The 17,771-nt window shown below is 39.0% G+C and overlaps 2 protein-coding genes across 8 annotated transcripts in view; both read left to right on the plus strand.

Moving 5' to 3' along the window:
- Positions 1-4,098, plus strand: part of fnip1 (folliculin interacting protein 1) — a 39,425-nt gene extending 35,327 nt beyond the window's left edge. For all 3 annotated transcript variants that reach the window (XM_065962878.1, XM_065962880.1, XM_065962879.1), the window contains 4 exons: positions 12-177; positions 410-610; positions 756-871; positions 1,410-4,098. In XM_065962878.1, coding sequence (XP_065818950.1) covers positions 12-177; positions 410-610; positions 756-871; positions 1,410-1,488 — 562 coding nt within the window. In that variant the 3' untranslated portion in view covers positions 1,489-4,098. The remainder of the gene's footprint in view (positions 1-11; positions 178-409; positions 611-755; positions 872-1,409) is intronic.
- A 1,885-nt stretch (positions 4,099-5,983) lies between these two features.
- LOC109999214 (Rap guanine nucleotide exchange factor (GEF) 6) overlaps positions 5,984-17,771 on the plus strand; it is a 141,040-nt gene continuing 129,252 nt past the window's right edge. For 4 of the 5 annotated variants that reach the window (XM_065962873.1, XM_065962877.1, XM_029281246.2 and 1 more), the window contains exon 1: positions 5,984-6,413. In XM_065962873.1, the coding sequence (XP_065818945.1) occupies positions 6,339-6,413 (75 nt within the window). In that variant the 5' untranslated portion in view covers positions 5,984-6,338. The remainder of the gene's footprint in view (positions 6,414-17,771) is intronic. The other variant, XM_029281247.2, reaches the window with a different exon arrangement.

A 17,771-nucleotide genomic window follows, 5' to 3' on the forward strand; every position in this document is an offset into this window, starting at 1 on the left:
TTTATTTTTAGGTCGAAGTTGGTGGAGAACTACTCAAAACCAAGCATTGCCAATTTCGGTCGCTCTCTGTTTGGAGGCTACTGCCCCACATATGTGCCAGACTTTGTACTGCATGGAATGCCCAGTGACGAGAAGCTACGACAGAGTCTCATGGCGGAATTAACCCATGCTGTACAGGTAAGGACTAATGGCTTCGGACCCTACCTTAAGAGGGCAATACATTTGCTGTGATGCTACAAAACATGATTATTAAGAACTACTAAGTTAAGTGTTCTTTAGAGTAAGAGTGAGATCACACTTTTCACACAATGTCAATTTTTGTTTTTTATTTAACTTAGCCAGAACACTTCAAGTGATCTTCAGTGATTTATGAATATTCATTTATAATGGTCCTTCTTGTCCTTCCTAGCATCCAGTATTGGATGAGCCCATAGCGGAGGCCGTCTGCATTATAGCAGACACAGACAAATGGACGGTGCAGGTGGCAAGCAGTCAGAGACGAGCCACTGACGTCAACAAACTGGGGAAGGAGGTCCTGGTATCCAGCCTAGTGTCCAGCTTATTACAGTCCACTTACCAGCTTTACAAGCTCAACCTCTCGCCCAACTTTGTATGTTCCAATTCTCAATCTCTCAGTTACTAGCTTCTTCTAGTCAAGATGATGCTATCATGTCGTATTTTTATTTTTGTCTGTATACAGTTATTCATTTTTTCTTGTGCATGAACAACCATGTCTGCCTCTCTCCTTTTCTCAGTGTATAATGCACCTTGAGGACCGCCTGCAGGAAATCTACTTCAAGAGCAAGATGCTTGCTGAGTATTTGAAGGGCCAGACAAGAGTCCATGTCAAAGAACTGGGAATGGTCTTAGGGTGAGTATTTAACCATTGTTATCAACTAACAGCTGCTAAAATAATGAATTTGCCGCTCAAAAGTACAGATCTGTAGAGAGATATGTTATGAGTAGGTCTCACACGCATATTTTTTGGGGTCTAATGCCTGCACTCAAGATGCTTGTGCACAATTGGGGGGGGGGGGGGTCAAAATTAATATAAATATAGATAAACACAATTATGGTGTTAATCCCTCAAATACAGTTGTCAAAAACTTGTGGTAAAGATATATTGAAGAAAAGAAGGGTACCCAACTGAAAGTAACTGCGCATGTACAGCAACAGCGCTTGACACTATGGCACAGAATGCTGTGAATGTTATAATCCATATAGCACACTCTGGTGCTTGTGAAAAACAACTGCTAGTGTAATACTATGAAACTCAAATGAAATGTTTTTTGACTGGTGAGTAAATCTATTAACATCGGCACATATACATGTCAATACATGCTAATATCGTGGACAGTTTGGACAGTAGAACGTACCATATTCTGATCTTTCTTCTGCTATCTTTGCAGAATTGAGTCCAGCGACCTTCCCTTGTTAGCTGCGGTGGCCAGTACGCACTCCCCCTATGTGGCCCAGATTCTGTTATGAGACTGGAATGCCACTGAGGTCCTGAGCAGTGAGTGAGACCTGGGAAGTGTCACTCTGGCCCACCTGAAAGATGACCCTCGACACGGTTGCCTGACCTTCTTTCCTGGGCTAAATAGGATCTGTGCTCTGAAGCTGAGCAGTGCACACAGACCACAGCGGGCATCTTCCCTCAATACCACAGCTGCTGAATGTGGGGCAATGCTGCTACTGCACCACTAAGGGGAACTAGAGACCACAGTCCCACAGATGGAGAGACGCTCTGTGCTGTATCCCTCAAATAACCTTTTCCTGTCTGAATGTTTCTTTTACAACAGGACTCTTTTATTTTTGGACACAAAAGCCAAAGACTTTTTTTTTTTCCATATTGATCCAGTTAAAGGATGGAAATATCTACATTATAATAACAATGGATTTTGTTTCCTCTTTCTTTCCGTACAATCTTCAACACAGTGATACAATGGAAACTGATGGACTTTTAAAGCATTTATTTAAAAAATATATCATTAATATCATTATCAATCTCATGCCACTTATATATTTCATTTATCTTTATGCATTTGTTTACAAGCCAATATTTCACTCAGATATCTCAGTAACTTTGATATGCTAGTTTTTGTCCAATTGCAGCACACACCTACATTTAAGCGCCTATTTTCTTTTCACATTGGGGTATTGACACTCAGTGATTTTGGTTCCTCAAACTTTTTTTAAAATAGCTAAAAGTGCTTTTGACATTCTTATCATAGGTACAGCACTACCTCAGATCTTCAAATGGGCAGTAGATGACTCACATTTACAGTGGCTCAATAGAAAACCCTGAGGTAAAACATTTTTAAACTATTTTAATCAGAAGAAAGGTTCAGCTGTGTGCAGACTCTATGCTGTGTTCTTAGAGAAATAGGGGAAGCTGTTAAATTCCTTCTTATGATCACTTCGCACGGAAAATTAAAGGAAAAAAAAAACGTGTTTTTGCTGCAGATTGTGACTGCGGGGGCGGGGGTCCCTTTCTACTGTCGAAAAGTTGAACAATGCATTATCTACATCTATTTTAAAACCAAAATGCTGAGTATTTTCTCACTTTTATAGCTTCCCCACCTTTTTACGATGTTTACGGCTTTGATGTTTGCTGCAGAGAGAAGACAGAGTAAGCCTTATAGTGGGTCAAAATATGTATCAGTTAACTCTATTTTCAAACGCATTTCTATGACATCTAAATACAAAAAACACACAACCTACAAGTCTATTATTGCACACTTGACTTTTAATTTCCCATAATATTGACAGATAAATGATTTTAAGTTATTTTTTTAAAAACATATAGCCATGGTGCGATTTGCTATTGTGACACCGCTACGGTCACTTTCACAGGTTCTGTTATTCAAATATTTCCTCTGTGTGTAAATTTGAACCTGGTGGGCAAGTGGGACATTTATTTTTTTATTTTTTATTTTTTGCTTTCTGTGGTCATCAGTTGAAAGCATTGGAAGATAATCTGTATCACATTTGTCTGATTGCAGGTACAATAGGGTGAGTTAAATTCCAGGATGAATGACTGCAATATTTACGATAAATACATCCAAAAGCATGAATGGTGCGCATACAGTACACCACTGTAGCCCAGTCATAGCCTTTAACCACATCTGTTTACCTTGATGTGAAAGGATGCAAAGTTTAATTTATTCCAGCTCAATAAAAAAAACTCCTCTTCGTGGATTCTTGAAAGTAACTTTCCTAACTTTATAAGATTCAATCTTAGAGGACCAGTGTGTAAGAGTTAAAGAAATGTATTTGCTGAAGTAAAAGTCATCATTATTGGTTTATCACCTGGAAATAAGAATTATTGTGATTTAGCTTGAGCTCACAATGAGACTTTATATCTTTATATCATGACATCCACCATGTTTCTACAGTAGCCCAGTAATGGACAGAACGTGTTGCCTTCAGTTAAACTCGCTGTAGGTGCATAGTCTTCGATAGGGAGGCGGAGGTGAGGGGTTTTTTCAGTGTTTCAATCTGCCAATGCATTGGTAGAAACCACTGAATTTGTCCCACTGCTTCTTTAAAGATTGTAACATGTCTCAGGATTCTTGCATTGTTTGGAGCGGAGCTTGTTGATGGGATGGTGATACAGCATGTTAACAGTATGTATGCTGTGAATAACTTATATTGCTAGAAATTCAAGTCGCAGAATCTGACTAAAATATTTTATTTTTTCTTTCTAAAACTCAAACGGCACCCTGTATATGACCCAAGTCTTAATGGTAAATGTGGCATGAATGCATCACAGGCTTGTGGAGAGCTCATTTTGCTGGTAAAATTGAAATATATTCATGCTTGTTACTGTATGAAGATGCTCCGCTGTATCAGCCTACATTTTGTATAACCCAGCCATTATGTTTTAAAGGTATGAATTTATATCTGCTTTTCTGTCTTTGTATATACATAAATTATTTAGTTGCCCATGGTATGTGTAACGGTTCATGTTAAACTGTACATACTGAAGTTTATTTCCATGTATTTGTACAGAATGTCTTTTAAGAATTGTCTCCATTTATTTTTTTTCCCAATTTTATGGGAATGTTGTGCAATAAAGATGCAGAGGTAAAGGTTTTTCATGTGTCTCTGGGAATGTTTTCTGTCACAAAACCAAAGGGAAATTGGGGGAAGATCCTGGAAACTTAAATCAGACATATTAAATTTGAAATAATTCTTCAGAGAGAAAACGGGGATCCAAGAGCTACAATTCAGATCCTTGCTTAGATGATGGTAGCATGGGTGAAAACTTGTAACGTATATTCTGACAATACATGTATCATGGAATCACTGTATAGTAGTTAATATGGAATATGATCATGTTCTGGTTTTGTAGCTGATTCGAATAAATTGCAGTCAAGCAACATGATAAGCAATGTTACAAACAAGCGTCCTGTGAATCCTCATGCTTGGCTCCAATTCAAGATTCTTTCAACATCTCACATCTGCGTCATCAATTAACATGAACTGTTTTTAAATTTACAAGTAATCACAACAATCCACAACTTGGGAAATCCTTTTTTCTTCCCCTCTGAAAAATAGCTGACACATTTTAAATTAACATTGACAAACTGTAAAGTAGATGATTCTTTATATTTCTTCCACTGCTTAAACATTGCCTCATTCTTTAAACAGACTGGAAAGTGACAACAAATCAGTGTAAGTTATGTGCAGAAATCCCACTTCTGTTTAGACTGATTCTGGTTCGACACCCATGTGCTCGACATCTGGATCGCAGATTTCATCCACCTTTGAATTAAAAATCCTCAAACTGGCTGCTTTAACCCCACCCCACCCCACCCCACCCCACCTCCCTCACGCCCGGCATGGGAGGTAAAACGAAACGAGCACACACCGCAGTTATGCAATGAAGGAAGGAGTGTCACCGGGACTGAAAGCGAACACACAAGCAAATATCTAATGTGTCTTCTGTCAGTGGAAACATCACATTGTTTCCTCTCTCTCTTCATGGTAAATAGCACTTTAGGAAGCGGACAAAAAAATACGACCCAAAAAGTACAAAACGTGATTCAAAAACTCGAGCCATGCCCTTTTCCTTAGTATGAATAAAACTACAAGGTTCCGAGTTTTCAAAGTTTAGCCTAATTGAAAATAAGGAGTAATAGTACAGCGTAACCTTTTATTTTCTACAAAACCAGGAGACGTCAAGGTCCTGAGTGAGCTGCTGCTTCATAAATGCACATCAGTAATCTAATTATACCGCTTTTCTGAACAGCGGTCTTCAGTGCTGGCAAATCTGACTACAAAAGTGTCAGAAGTCAGTGGGAGGATCTGTGCTGCATTCAGGGACTCATTCCTAAACTCGCACACTAAAGCTTCAATTTAGAAAACGGATCGCTTGTGTCATCTGTAGCCTGACTACAACTTTGGATACCCTACATTGCTGTGTAATAGCCTATATTACAGAGTCAAGCTGCTAACTTTCTGCCTTTTCTCTTGGCTACCAGTGCAGCTGTTACACCCAGTGAAGATGGTTCGCCTAACTATATGTTGTATACGTTGTAAAACAAATGTTATAGCCCAGTAGTAAATGTCTGATGATTATTGTGTAACCTCTGAAATAAAACGTTTCGAAAGTTAAACAAAATACCATAAAACGACTTTTCAAGTAGGTAAGGAATTAGAAAAAGTTAAGATACAAAACGTAGAAAATTGTGACGCCTTGGGGAACTGGTAGGGGTTTTCGAGTCTCAAAAAAATGATCCCTCTGTTAAACTAGATAAAATTGCCGTTGAATGAAATGTTATGATAATGTAATAGTTTAATTCCACTCTAATGGTTTTAACCCGTTCAACTGTAGGCTACACAAGGGAGCGATGCACACCGCCTGTTTGCGTCGACTGCGAATAAATTCCCTTAATTCCGACTGCATTTGAAAGCAGCATCCTCTCCGGGCAGACAGATGTCGTCAACTCTCCGCTCTCAGATCTGGAAGAGGAGGGACCTAAAATCTGAACTCCTGGATCTGACGGAGCTACCGTGCTGGATATTTTTCCTCTCCTGAAAAGATGTACAGAATTGAAGACAACCTGGACCGTGTATTTCACTTGCTGTCACACTCGAGTAAAGTTTTCTTCCGTTCGGACGAGCAGCAGTAGTGAAAGTTTAAAAGTTTTCGGTTTCTCCTTGGAGAAGGGGGCTCAACCAGTCGGCGGTCCCGTTTTTAGGGTAAATCCCATCCATGCTCGGCTGTGCGGGGGGAAGATACGCGAGAATATGAGTTTGTTGGGAGGCTAAGAGGAAAGCAGGAGAGAGTGATTTAAAAGTGGATTAATAGTGGATCTGGAGCCGAAGTTATGAAAATGACCGGAGCCATGGAAACTTCTTTCAAACTGGCTTTGAAGAAACCGCCCTCCCTGCGGACAGCGGAGGTAAACAAAACACTCTTTCTCTAATTAGCATCTTCTTGCTAATGTTAGCCTGAATCAAACTGTTGCTTCATTTACGCTGTGGGGGGAAACTACACTTTCAATTAAGCTTCACAGACAGTTAACAAAACGTTTTTTTTTTGTTTTTGAGTGGACAACTTAACTTTTATGATTTGGCTTTCCCACAGTCCCACGGTAATTAGTAGAAACAGTACATGCCTAAACGTGTGCTCTTAATGTCGCAGAGTTAGCTTGCTAAAATCCTTATGAATTTACATTCACCATTAGCTGTGTGCTAAACTAATAATGTGCAAAGGAAAAAAAAATAACATTAAAATGGAGAGCTATAGCAAAAAAAAGTGTTTGACAAAGTGTGTCAGAAGCTTCATTGAGACTATTTGGGCTATTAAAAGTGTCCCAGGGCTCCAAATTAAAAGTGTTTCAGACTTGCAGGTTTTTTTTTTTTAATTATTTGCATTAAAGAGGTTACTCCTGTTTAAGGCAAGAACTGATTGTTCTTGACAGGCTTGAGTGGAAGGTACATTTTTACTGCAATGCTTTCTGGGCATGCAAGTACAGTCAAACAAAACCAACATCCCAGCTCATGTCTAGGCCCAGCAGATAGTTTGCGTTAACTTTAGCTTCAAGGAGGCTTTTTTACATTTAATCACTGCTGCTTTCTCATCCCTCCTCCTCCTCCTCCTCCTCCTCCTGTCTCCTCCCTACATGAAGCTGTAGAAACACAGCTGGCTTGTCATTGCTTTAGTTACAGCGCTGTGCCCCCAAAATAGCTCTGTAGCCGATCATACTGCTCTCCATGTTCTGTTGCTGGTGGAAGTTTTGAAGTGCAAGCAAAATCTAAGAACAAACATTTTTTTTTTTTTTTTTTTTTTAAAAGACAGCCACTCTTCAGTTTTGCATGATACATTTGAAAAGGTCCCTTTACATCTCTAATCCTCTGTTTGTTTGTGGGTGCACGGTAGGTAGAAAGCCTCTTTCACACAGCCACAGAGGGCCTTTGTGCACACTTAAACAGACCATAACTACTCTGTTTGGTCCACAAATAAATGACACAGTCTTTGCAGTGAAGGTGGGTGTGTGATCTAGATTAAAAAAAAAAAAAAACACATGATCGGCAGATCTTTGACAAAGTCACTAAAGTTATACTTGTCCCACCAAAGTCAGAGGGGGGGGGGGGGGGGGGGGGGGGGGGGAGTCACCAATTTTTTTTCCAGGAATCTAAACACTTTCTCTTTCTTCTTAAACTTTCAAAGTTAGCATTTTGTAGCAGAGGTGGAAGCACCAAACTATGTGAAATGTTTCCACACAGTAATGAATGCTTGCATGTTTGCATCTTGTTTGTCACAATTAAAACACCAAAGCTAGAATCAATCACAGCCAGTGGATTGTGAATAACCGACCATTTATATTAAGACTTAAACAGTGGTGATGTTGCCCCCTGGGAGCGTTAAGCAGCTGACCATAATATAGACTGACTGAATCAATAAACCATCTCCCCACTAAGAAATCACACCCCCGAACAACCACAACATCATGCAACTGCTCCTTAAATCAATACGGACTTACAAGTTATCCCCGACCTTTGACAAATGTTGAAATCCTTAAACCCTCGAGAAAAAGGTTGATTAAAGTTGACTTTAAACTTTAAAAACAATTAAATAAACTTATTTTCCCCCATTAATAATCATCTAAAAACCATGATATTAGCTTTAGCTGCATGTCAGCATGCTTACACTAGTCGCATTGTGTTCAAATAGAACACAGCGGCACCGCCCCTGCTTTTTTAATGAGTCCGGACTTTTTTTTTATTAGTAAACAAGAATATATCTTGCTCGTTACTGTATAACTCAAGCATGAGTGACATGATATGTGCACAGAGGGAGTGGTGGATGACAGGAACCAAACAGCAGAATCAGGAGTCGAACCTGCACTCATTGCTATCTGTACATGGGTGATCTGCTCTACCCACTGAGCTAAACCAGCATCCCAGCTTTGATAAGACTGTAGGGGAAAGTAACTTATATGAATCAGGTGACTGAACCCCAGAAGACACTGAAGGTTAATAAATGGCAGTGAATAAAGAGCTACAAGCCAGTGCAAGTGTACGAGCTGTCACATGAGAGCTGACATCAGACTGCAGTGAAAATATATCCCTCCTCTACCTTTTATTTAACCAGATGCCCTGCGATTCCCACACTTATCAAATAATCTGTAAAGTTTTCACAAATGCCCTGTGTTGAAGGTCCTTCATGTTGAGATTTTTAGCTACGTTTCTTGGCTATGAAGGTTTTAGACCTGCTGTAGGTACGTCTTTCTCTTGTCCAGATGTTTGGCTCTATGTGTAATCTCTCTCGCCACAGCTTTCATGCCTCGTCAACCTTTTCCCAGTTTTTTTGGGGTTTTCCGTCCAACTCTTCCCTCCCTGCCTACCTTTCTCAGCATCATCCAGATGCCCTGGTGGTATATTGGACAACAAATCCTGCTGATGATTTATGGTGGTTTTGGCTGCTTTTGGTACAGATTGGACTTTTATGGGAATTCCAACCATTACAAAGCCACAGACTCCCAGGGGAAGAGGCAAGTCAGGGAGAGAAAGAGAAATGGACTTAAGTGGCGACTTCTTGCTTTTTGAGTGAGCAGTGGAGCTGCTCACTTCTATGAACAGAACAGAGGAGGAGGAGGAGGAGGAGGAGGAGGTACAGAACAGTGTGTGGTTCTTGGAGTGTGTGCAAAGAAACACATTTCAAAAGAGGCTGTGTGTGTTTCAGCTGAAGTAACCTAAAGAGGGTGGTTTGCCCTGTGCTGACGCAGCTTGACAAATTAAAGGATTATACTGGTGTATTTTATGTAAAGTTTGTGCCAATTTCCCGGGTTTCCCGTCTTTTTTAACCAAGTCTTGGTGCCATCTGTGCACAGTCAGCACTGAGGCGACAGGGGATGTTATTCTCCTCTTTTTTAGAGGCCTTGGCTCCTATTCATACCCTCACAGTATGAAGAACATCGGCCACACATCTGGAAATTTTATAGAACGATGATTCATCATTGTTAATATGAAACATCATTTTGTTTTGTGAAGTCTTTTTTGTTGTGTTTATCATTTCATTTCAGTTTTTCACTCACACTGTACATTCACGTGCACGTCACAGTCAAAAAGTAATTATTCTCTCTTACATGAGGAATTGAAAGAACCTGCCAAACATATGCTCTGAGTTTTCCCTCTGAACGTGGTATATTCACTATTTTCATTATGGCAGAAATGTTCTGTGCATTTGCAGATCTATAATAAAACCCTCAATAAAATAACCCTTTACCTAAACCATAAGTTACTGTTCCTCTCTGCCAGACAGTCAAATGCTCTGCACTGATGATGTGAAACTGAAGCCTTTTGGTTCAAGTTGGGATGCATGTTAGGGCTGTTCTCAAAAATCGATATGGCAACATATCATCATGTGCTCCTATATGTATGGATGCAATGTTACAGAATGGATATGGCTGTAAACCTATGATGACAGTTTTGAAAGACAATTGATGTATGGTGTAGTTCATAATTACACTAGCCATAGCTCTGGGATTCAAATATTTTAATGTATTTCTAGGATCTCTGAGGACTTGAATTGAAGTGTTTTAAGTTGTTGGATCCTTAATATGCCCCTGCTGTTTTCTCAACAATAAAGAACAGCTGTTGTAGTGACTTCTGTGAAGGACATGGTCGTTTTCCAAAATCAATGTATATCACGATCGTATCGTGGCCTCTGTATCGTGATAGGTATTGTTTCGTGATATGTATCGTATCGTGGGGTTGTGGGAAATACACAGCACTCCTGCATGTGTGATCATATTTGCAGGCCTCGGTGTGTGTATGATTTGTAGCAGATAGAGCTTATGTAGGGCATTGTGCACACATACAGTTATGAACCTGCAAAAATGTTGTCGACTATTTCTTACTGGCCAACTTTTGTGATTGTTGAATGATCTGAGTATTTTTAAAAGAAAATATTTTCTAGTGCCTTAAATTACCTCTGTACAGTCAACTGATTCATCTATAAAAAAATATCTTAGAGCTTAAGTTTAGTCTGCTTGTCTTCTGCTTTCTGTCTCCCTGTGGGCTCTACTTGAGCTGTCTCCTATCATGCCCCGGGCATAAATGTGTTGTTGGCTCAAGTTATCCTGAATACCCTCCCACTGCAATTAACTTCACTGATACACACCACAGTATGGCCTGTCTATTTCTGAAGGAGGCTGAAATAAAGACACAGAGTACTGCTCGCAGTAGTGATTATAAAACAGGTATTTTCAGTTGTGTGACATCTGATACATTCCAGCATATCCGTAAAACAAGGCATCACTGGATATGCCCACGTTGTGTTAAACAAGGACTGCACAAATATTTAAAATATAAATCTCTATATGGTCAACTACAGTATCCAAATCACACAATCTGCAATGGTTTGATAAGGTCAAATGTTAAAAAGCTGTGGGGAAATTTTCCTACAAAACACAAATTTTTGGTAATATTAAAAACTCAAAATAGGACAGGACAGCATGATGTTCCATGAGCATTTATCTAAGTAAAAAAAAAACTCTCGACAAGAAATGTTTTCTGTAATTCTGTAGGATAACGTAAAAGTTGACAGCCACAATAGAACTTTATAGTTTCATGCTCTGATTTGAATCATAATAAGAAGACAGTTAATCCCAGGAATTGTAACAATCGTAACTGTAACACTGTGTTTCCTTCGACAGAAAAAAAATTGGTAACTACTGAACCAAACAAACATTACGTTATGTTCATAATATATTTAAAATAATGGTCTTATATTCTCAAATGTTCCACATTGCCCTGCCCCTACGATCCTTGTCATATTTGTGCATGACTTTATTGTGTACCTGTCCTGCAGTGTATTGGTGTAAATGGCCTTGGTGAAATATAGAAAAGAAAAAGGGTCTTTTTATTGTCCAAATTATAGTATAATACAAATTATTTTCCAAAATTTGAAATGTTGCTTCCAGACCAGTGCTTTGTGAAAATGCGAGGAAGCATGCATTAGCTCACACAGCTGAGGTGAAAACCAGTTAGATGCCAGGGGTTTTCTTGACATAGGCCTGAGGGTTCATCTTCAGAGTTTCTGTAGAGTCGTGCTCACTGCGTCTTCTTGGTATTGTGAGTCACTCTATGATCAGTCACGATTTCACTCCTCTGCCTATGGCAAGTAGTGGGAAAGACAGGATAATACATTTGTTTATTATCCTAGGATTTAACATCTTTGGTCAAAAACTATCAAAAGAAAAACTTAAAAGTACCGAAAGACATTGTTTTTGCAATAGTTAAACTGGGAAAAACCACAGTTAAACTGAGACTCAACTGGAAACAGATGAACACTGGGTAATGTAAAGAACCAAGAAATGATGGTGTTTATTTCTTCTTTTTGTTTACTTCTCCAGTTGCTAATTGAACTTTAAACAATGCAGCACATAGAAAAAGGAAGTCTTGGTTAGCAGTCGTTGAGTGCTAACTTTAACAGAAGTTGTCCATCGTTCACAGAGGCATCTTTCATGTTAAGATGATAGCGAATGGGATCCTAGGTTGACTTGCCAGACTACCATTATCGGATTCATCGGCTACAGTCTGACAAATCTATGGATTCTGGGAGCATTTGCCAGCGGTGAGAAATAAAGGACTTCTGTCCTCAACTTTCTTTTAAAGCTTTGAGATTTGAAATGCAAGAACAGGGAGAGGGGATTTGCACTTGCATGCAGGTACCTGTTTAGATAACTTAATAAGAGCTTTATTGTCGTCAGTTCAACGCTGATGATTTGCATTGGGTCATGGCGGATTGTGTCTGCGTCTTTTGCTCTCCCTAAATGCTGCTGCTTTTTTGGGGGAGAATCCATAGAGATCAGACTAACAGGGAAACATGATGTAATGAATAAAAAGTATGTAACTAACTGCATTTGACTGAGATATTATAAATGGAGGTGTATATATGTGAAAAAAAACAAGTTAAAGGAGAGAAAAAAAACTTTGTGTATTACCGTTAGTTACAAAAGAAGTATTGGGAGTGAAAACAGTGTTACAGGCTTTGAAAGTGAGAGTCGTTGAGTCACAGAAAGCGTGTTGTAGAGATGCTCTCAGTTAAGATACTGAAGTGAGATATATGCCTGTGAGGAAGAGGGATGAGTGAAAGTGAGGTGCTAGGAATGATACCTGCAGGTAATCAAAAAAATATATTTTAGAGAGAGCCCCGGGAGCGAAAATATGGATGATTAAATTGAGAAAGCTGGAGAGTCAGTTGAGAGAGAGTGCCACACATAATCAAACTAGGCAGAGAGCTGAGAGAAGAGCAGTAAAGAGTGTTTGACAGAAAACTTCAAAATGAAATTCAAAAGTTTGCAGGGGCAGAAGCAATTGTTGGGGAGTAAGAGGTTTAGTTATGTGTGAGTTTAAGAGAAGCATGGGAGTTTCTTTTAGTTCTATTTTTAAAATTCTGATGCGTGGTTCAAATTGTCAAAAGCAATTTACACTTCATGCCAGAATAAAAACACAAACGAGCATGAGTCTTGCACGAATGTGTGTACCACATTACAGGGTGATGTTTGTGTGTGCTCATGCCTTTTTGAAAAAAAAACATGTCGAGTGAGATGAGCGGAAAGTGTCAAGCATGATTGATACTGACAGGAAGCCCAAACTCACATTGACACCGACTTTACACCGACAACCAGAGTTGGAAAGTTCAATTGGAAGAAGTTCTTCTATGGCTGAAAAGGTATTATCGGACTGCCATAGCGGAGTTGGATATACTTCCATTAATAAATTGACTCTTACCCGGTGCCTCCAATAACCCATGGCTCAACTTGACTCGACTATAGATGACATTTTTATTATGTTGGCTGGTCATGCCTGTGGAACCACATTTGGTAAAGTCTATGACCCATCGAAGTCGATTTTTGTATCAAAAACACGCTCAAGCTGCAGTTAAGATTCAGTAAATCCATCATGACGTAAATGCTGCAAAAGTTCACACAGTACACAAACCCACACTCATAACTCGCACATGCCAGTAGCATCAACAAACCTGAATGTGCCAGCAAACTGCAGGCTGGAGAGAGAGTCTGAAATTAAAACGATACAGAGGAGTCAGTGTGAGGAACAGACAGAGAGGGGGAAGCTGGGGAAGACAGCATGTGTGTGTGTGTGTGTGTGTGTGTTTTCTGTTTAAATTGGTGAATAAACACAGCCTTCTCCTGACCTAACACACTGAAAGCTCTCCTTGTAGAGCCAATAAAGGCTGCTCCTAACTGAGCTGATGGACTTGTGGACTGGAGGGCAGACGCACGCTCACAAACCGTACTGACACAGGATCTGTGAGCAGGTCTCTGCTCTATGCTGTGCCTGTTACTTTCAAACACGTGCGACAACCTTGCCCACTATGTATATTTAATTTATCTGCTGGGTGAAGCATGAGAAACAGTCAGGGCCTTTATTTTTAAAGAAACATTATCTTTTTAAGGAGGGTCCCTTTTTGAGTTTAATTTGAAACGCAGGGCTATTCAAAGTAATACCCACCATCCCCTCATGACTCTTTCAACCGTTGCAATACTCTCATGATCCTTGAATGTTATGATTTGGCTGCAGGAGGCAAAAACACTCGAATGAATTAATTGCCTAATTAAACTATAATTCCTGACCTAATGGAACCATGCAATTGATGTCGATTTTTAGATCAGAAAGACCCAAAGAATCAGAGAGTTTCCTCTGCACTTTCACATTGCATGTGTGTATATTGAAGGTAGCTAGCTTACTATTGTATTTGCTTACCAACTTGAAAAATATAAAAATGGCTACGGACAGGAATGACAGAAAGGAAGGCATGTAGCAGTTAAAGAATGAAAACAACGATAAAGTATTTCTTGCTGTTGGTACAAATTAAGGAGTTCCTTGAACTTGAATCTTGAAGCAAGCGGCAACCTCCGGTCTTGAAAAATGATGCCAACGCGGAAATGCAAAATCCTGCAGCTAGTCGAGAGTCCGCTTGAGGCTGGCTCCAGGAACACAGGAAGACACATACACATGACTGGCAAAAACTGTTTACAGCCTGGTACAGAAAACGAAATAGGTCTGATTATTTATTGTCATCACTGGAATGTACTGTACGGGGGTTGAATTTTTAAAAATAGCTTGTTTTTGATTTTGAAAACGTTAAGTGTTATCCACAGTTAGGCGCGTAGCTGACATGATTGACGTGTGGGCGCGATGTAACGGTTCGTCAAGAGGCTTAAAATCCGCCTCAGCTTCGGCTCTAAGCCTGTCGTTAGGTTGACTCAAAGTTAGGCTGACTCAAAGTTAGGCTGAGACAGGATTTCCAGCATGGCAGCTGCCGATGAGCCTCTGTAGCCCCCTGCAGTAACAGATGGATGACGTCACTCAGCCTTCGTCCATTACAGTCTATTATTTGAAGTCACAATTAAGATATTGACACATGTTTCAAGATGTTTTTGGTTTATGAAACCTGGGATTGCTTAAAATCTTAATTTCCAAAGGCTTTACTACGTTGCAGTTTTTAAATTAATGTTGTTATTTGATTATTTAAAAAATGCTAAATTGATTGTGTCAGTTGATTGGGTTCAGCCCTACTTTTATCAACACAGCACTAATGTTATGTAGTCCTTTAACACATGTTCAGTGTTTTTTTTGGTCAGTTAATGTAGGAAGGCAGTTTAGTTGAGACTTGTGTTTACTGCCTCAATCATGTTTTAATCCAAACTGTTTACTTTAATTATGAGCTTTGCAGTAAAACTAGAACCACTTACAATGCATTTTGTAAGTGCTTCACCATTGAAACCTGTTAGGAAGTCCCTTATTCACACAGCAGCTCACAACAACAACCTGGCATTGTCCCACCGGGTATTGTTTGAATGTAAACACGTCAGCTTTTCCTGTGGGTACTGCCGACTTCACAGAACAGCAGCCCCGGGCTCCCAGTGTGCACGCATGTTTGCCTGCGTGTGCATGTGCAAACAGTGAGTGAGTGTTGCTGTGTGTAGGATTCGGTGTGTAAAGTGTAACTACATTCTATGCATGACAGCAGGCGTGAACAGGCAGATATCGTCAGCTCTGACCTGTTTGGTTTGTGGGGAATGCAGTCTGACGCTGCAGGGGGACTCACCTTGCAGAGTGAAGTCAAACACTGACAGGATTACCTTGACATTATGAACAGCTGATAGCTTTCTTTCCTCACATGGCAGGTCTATTTTGTCTAATAAGGTTAACTTCATGAGGCCTTAATGGCAATATTTTGGTGTCAACCAAACTTCATACAGTTTTTAATTCAAAATAAATTGCAGCTAATGTCTCATACATTTTACATCTGATGTATGAAGTTTAGCTGGTTTTCTTTGGAAATTAGAATTATTGGATGTTGGGGATTTTTTTTAGAATGAAGCAATGAGAGTTTACTTAATCAATTTTCATGAGGTCTTTGTGAGAAAAGTTAAACAAAAAAAATCATGTTTTATCCAGTTAGATGTTATTGAGAGTTGCCTTGATACACTAACAACTAAAATTACGAGAAGTCTTCAAAAAACAGGTTGTTGTCAAAAACAAACTATTAGAGAAACTTGAACTAATTAACTGTTTAATTTCTAAAGCATTATAAGGGCACGGTACTAGGTAGCCTTTAGTTTTTAGCTCTTTATTGTTTTGTTTCTCTGATCAAAAGTAGGCCAAGAGACAGCCCATAAAACAACCTGTTGCCACAGTTTCCTCATTAAAGCAGCTTTAGGACCTCACAAAACTGGGCTGGAATTTGTGGCTGAAAAAGAAAGCAGCAGATACTTTTAACCAGTGTGTTTGTGTGTTCTTCTGGTTGTGCTTGAGGGGCGTTCATGTCAGGATTTAAATGTTTTGTATTCAGTGGTATAACTTGTAATAAAGAAAAAACATTAGAATTGCACAGAGTTGAAAAGAAAACCTGTAAAGTCTGTGACTTTTTCACTTAAATTTACTTTACATTTTTGATCACTGTGCAGACTAATCTTCCCGTTAGTTCCATAGTTACCGTATTTCCTATTATAATATGTAACAATAGCTCAAAGTTAAGTACTACAAGTACCTGTTTTGTCCAACTGATCATCCAATACCAAAAAATGTCAATTTACAGTGACATTTGTCAAAAACACAGCAAACTAAATGTAATGTACAGCACTTTTTGTTTTTGTTTTCCTTAATATCAAAATAGTTGTTGATTACATTTTAATATCATCCAGTAATTATATTAGCTGTAAAAAAAACAAAACTCAAGTCCTTACACTTCTTTTATTCTATTTATCTTTTGGTGTCTGTCAAAATGACATCAGTTCTTAATTTAATGGCAAATGTTTTCTGAATCAAAAAATGACAATGACAAATATTAGCAATTTGGGTGATGACAGTGAAGTTTTAGATATGAAATCAGTCAGTGTTTCTAAAGACGTATGTTATGTAAAAGACGATCCAATCTTGAAACAAATTCACAAAGTCTATAGCATTGCTTTCCCGAAATTCCCATGCTACGGCACATTCATAACTTCTTCTATCAGCCATATTTGGTGATTTTATTTCGATAGAATGACTCTGTCCTCATGTATTGTGTGAGGCTGTGCTGTCTTATCATGTCAAACGATAATTCAAACAGAAACCTTGTTTCCTTCATGGTCTTATAATAACTTTTGAGATTAAAAATAAACAATACCAAAATAATGCATTGGTGACATTCATTTAAAGATGTTTTGTCTCTCCTCTGTTCATCTGTAGGTTTTATAATTCCTGGAAAAATGTTATCACTTATTTTTAGAGCAATCCATGGATTGGCACCCTTGTCCCCCTTGCTTCATAACTTTGTACACACCCAATCAAGATCATTCAGGTGGCTTGACAAAGCACTTTGAAGTAGCTAATCTGGCTCTATAAAATCAGATCTGCACCTTTCACTTAGTCTTTAAAGGCTCAGATCAAGGCCAACCTAATTACTTTATAACAATAAGTTGAGTAAAACATTGAATTAAATACGTTTAAGTATTAAGAACTGGGTTAACATTTTATTGACCGTCTTCCTGAAGTTTGCTCTGTGGTTATGCAAGACAGAGAGAACTTGTAATCCACAGAGCAATAAAAGTGTGATCTTATGTCATCAACAGAAAGTTAAACAATATGTGGTTGTGTTGCCTTCTGGCCAGTTGAGGCCCCACTCTTATAACAGCGTCACTGAAACAAATGGTATGATTGGAATATTCTTTGTTTAACTTTCTTCTAAAGCGATTGCCTGTCCATTCAAGTAGTGAATTCTTCTTGCCATGGAGCTGTTT

This window comes from Labrus bergylta, chromosome 14 (genome assembly GCF_963930695.1).
Source record: "Labrus bergylta chromosome 14, fLabBer1.1, whole genome shotgun sequence".
Taxonomy (NCBI): Eukaryota; Metazoa; Chordata; class Actinopteri; order Labriformes; family Labridae; genus Labrus; species Labrus bergylta.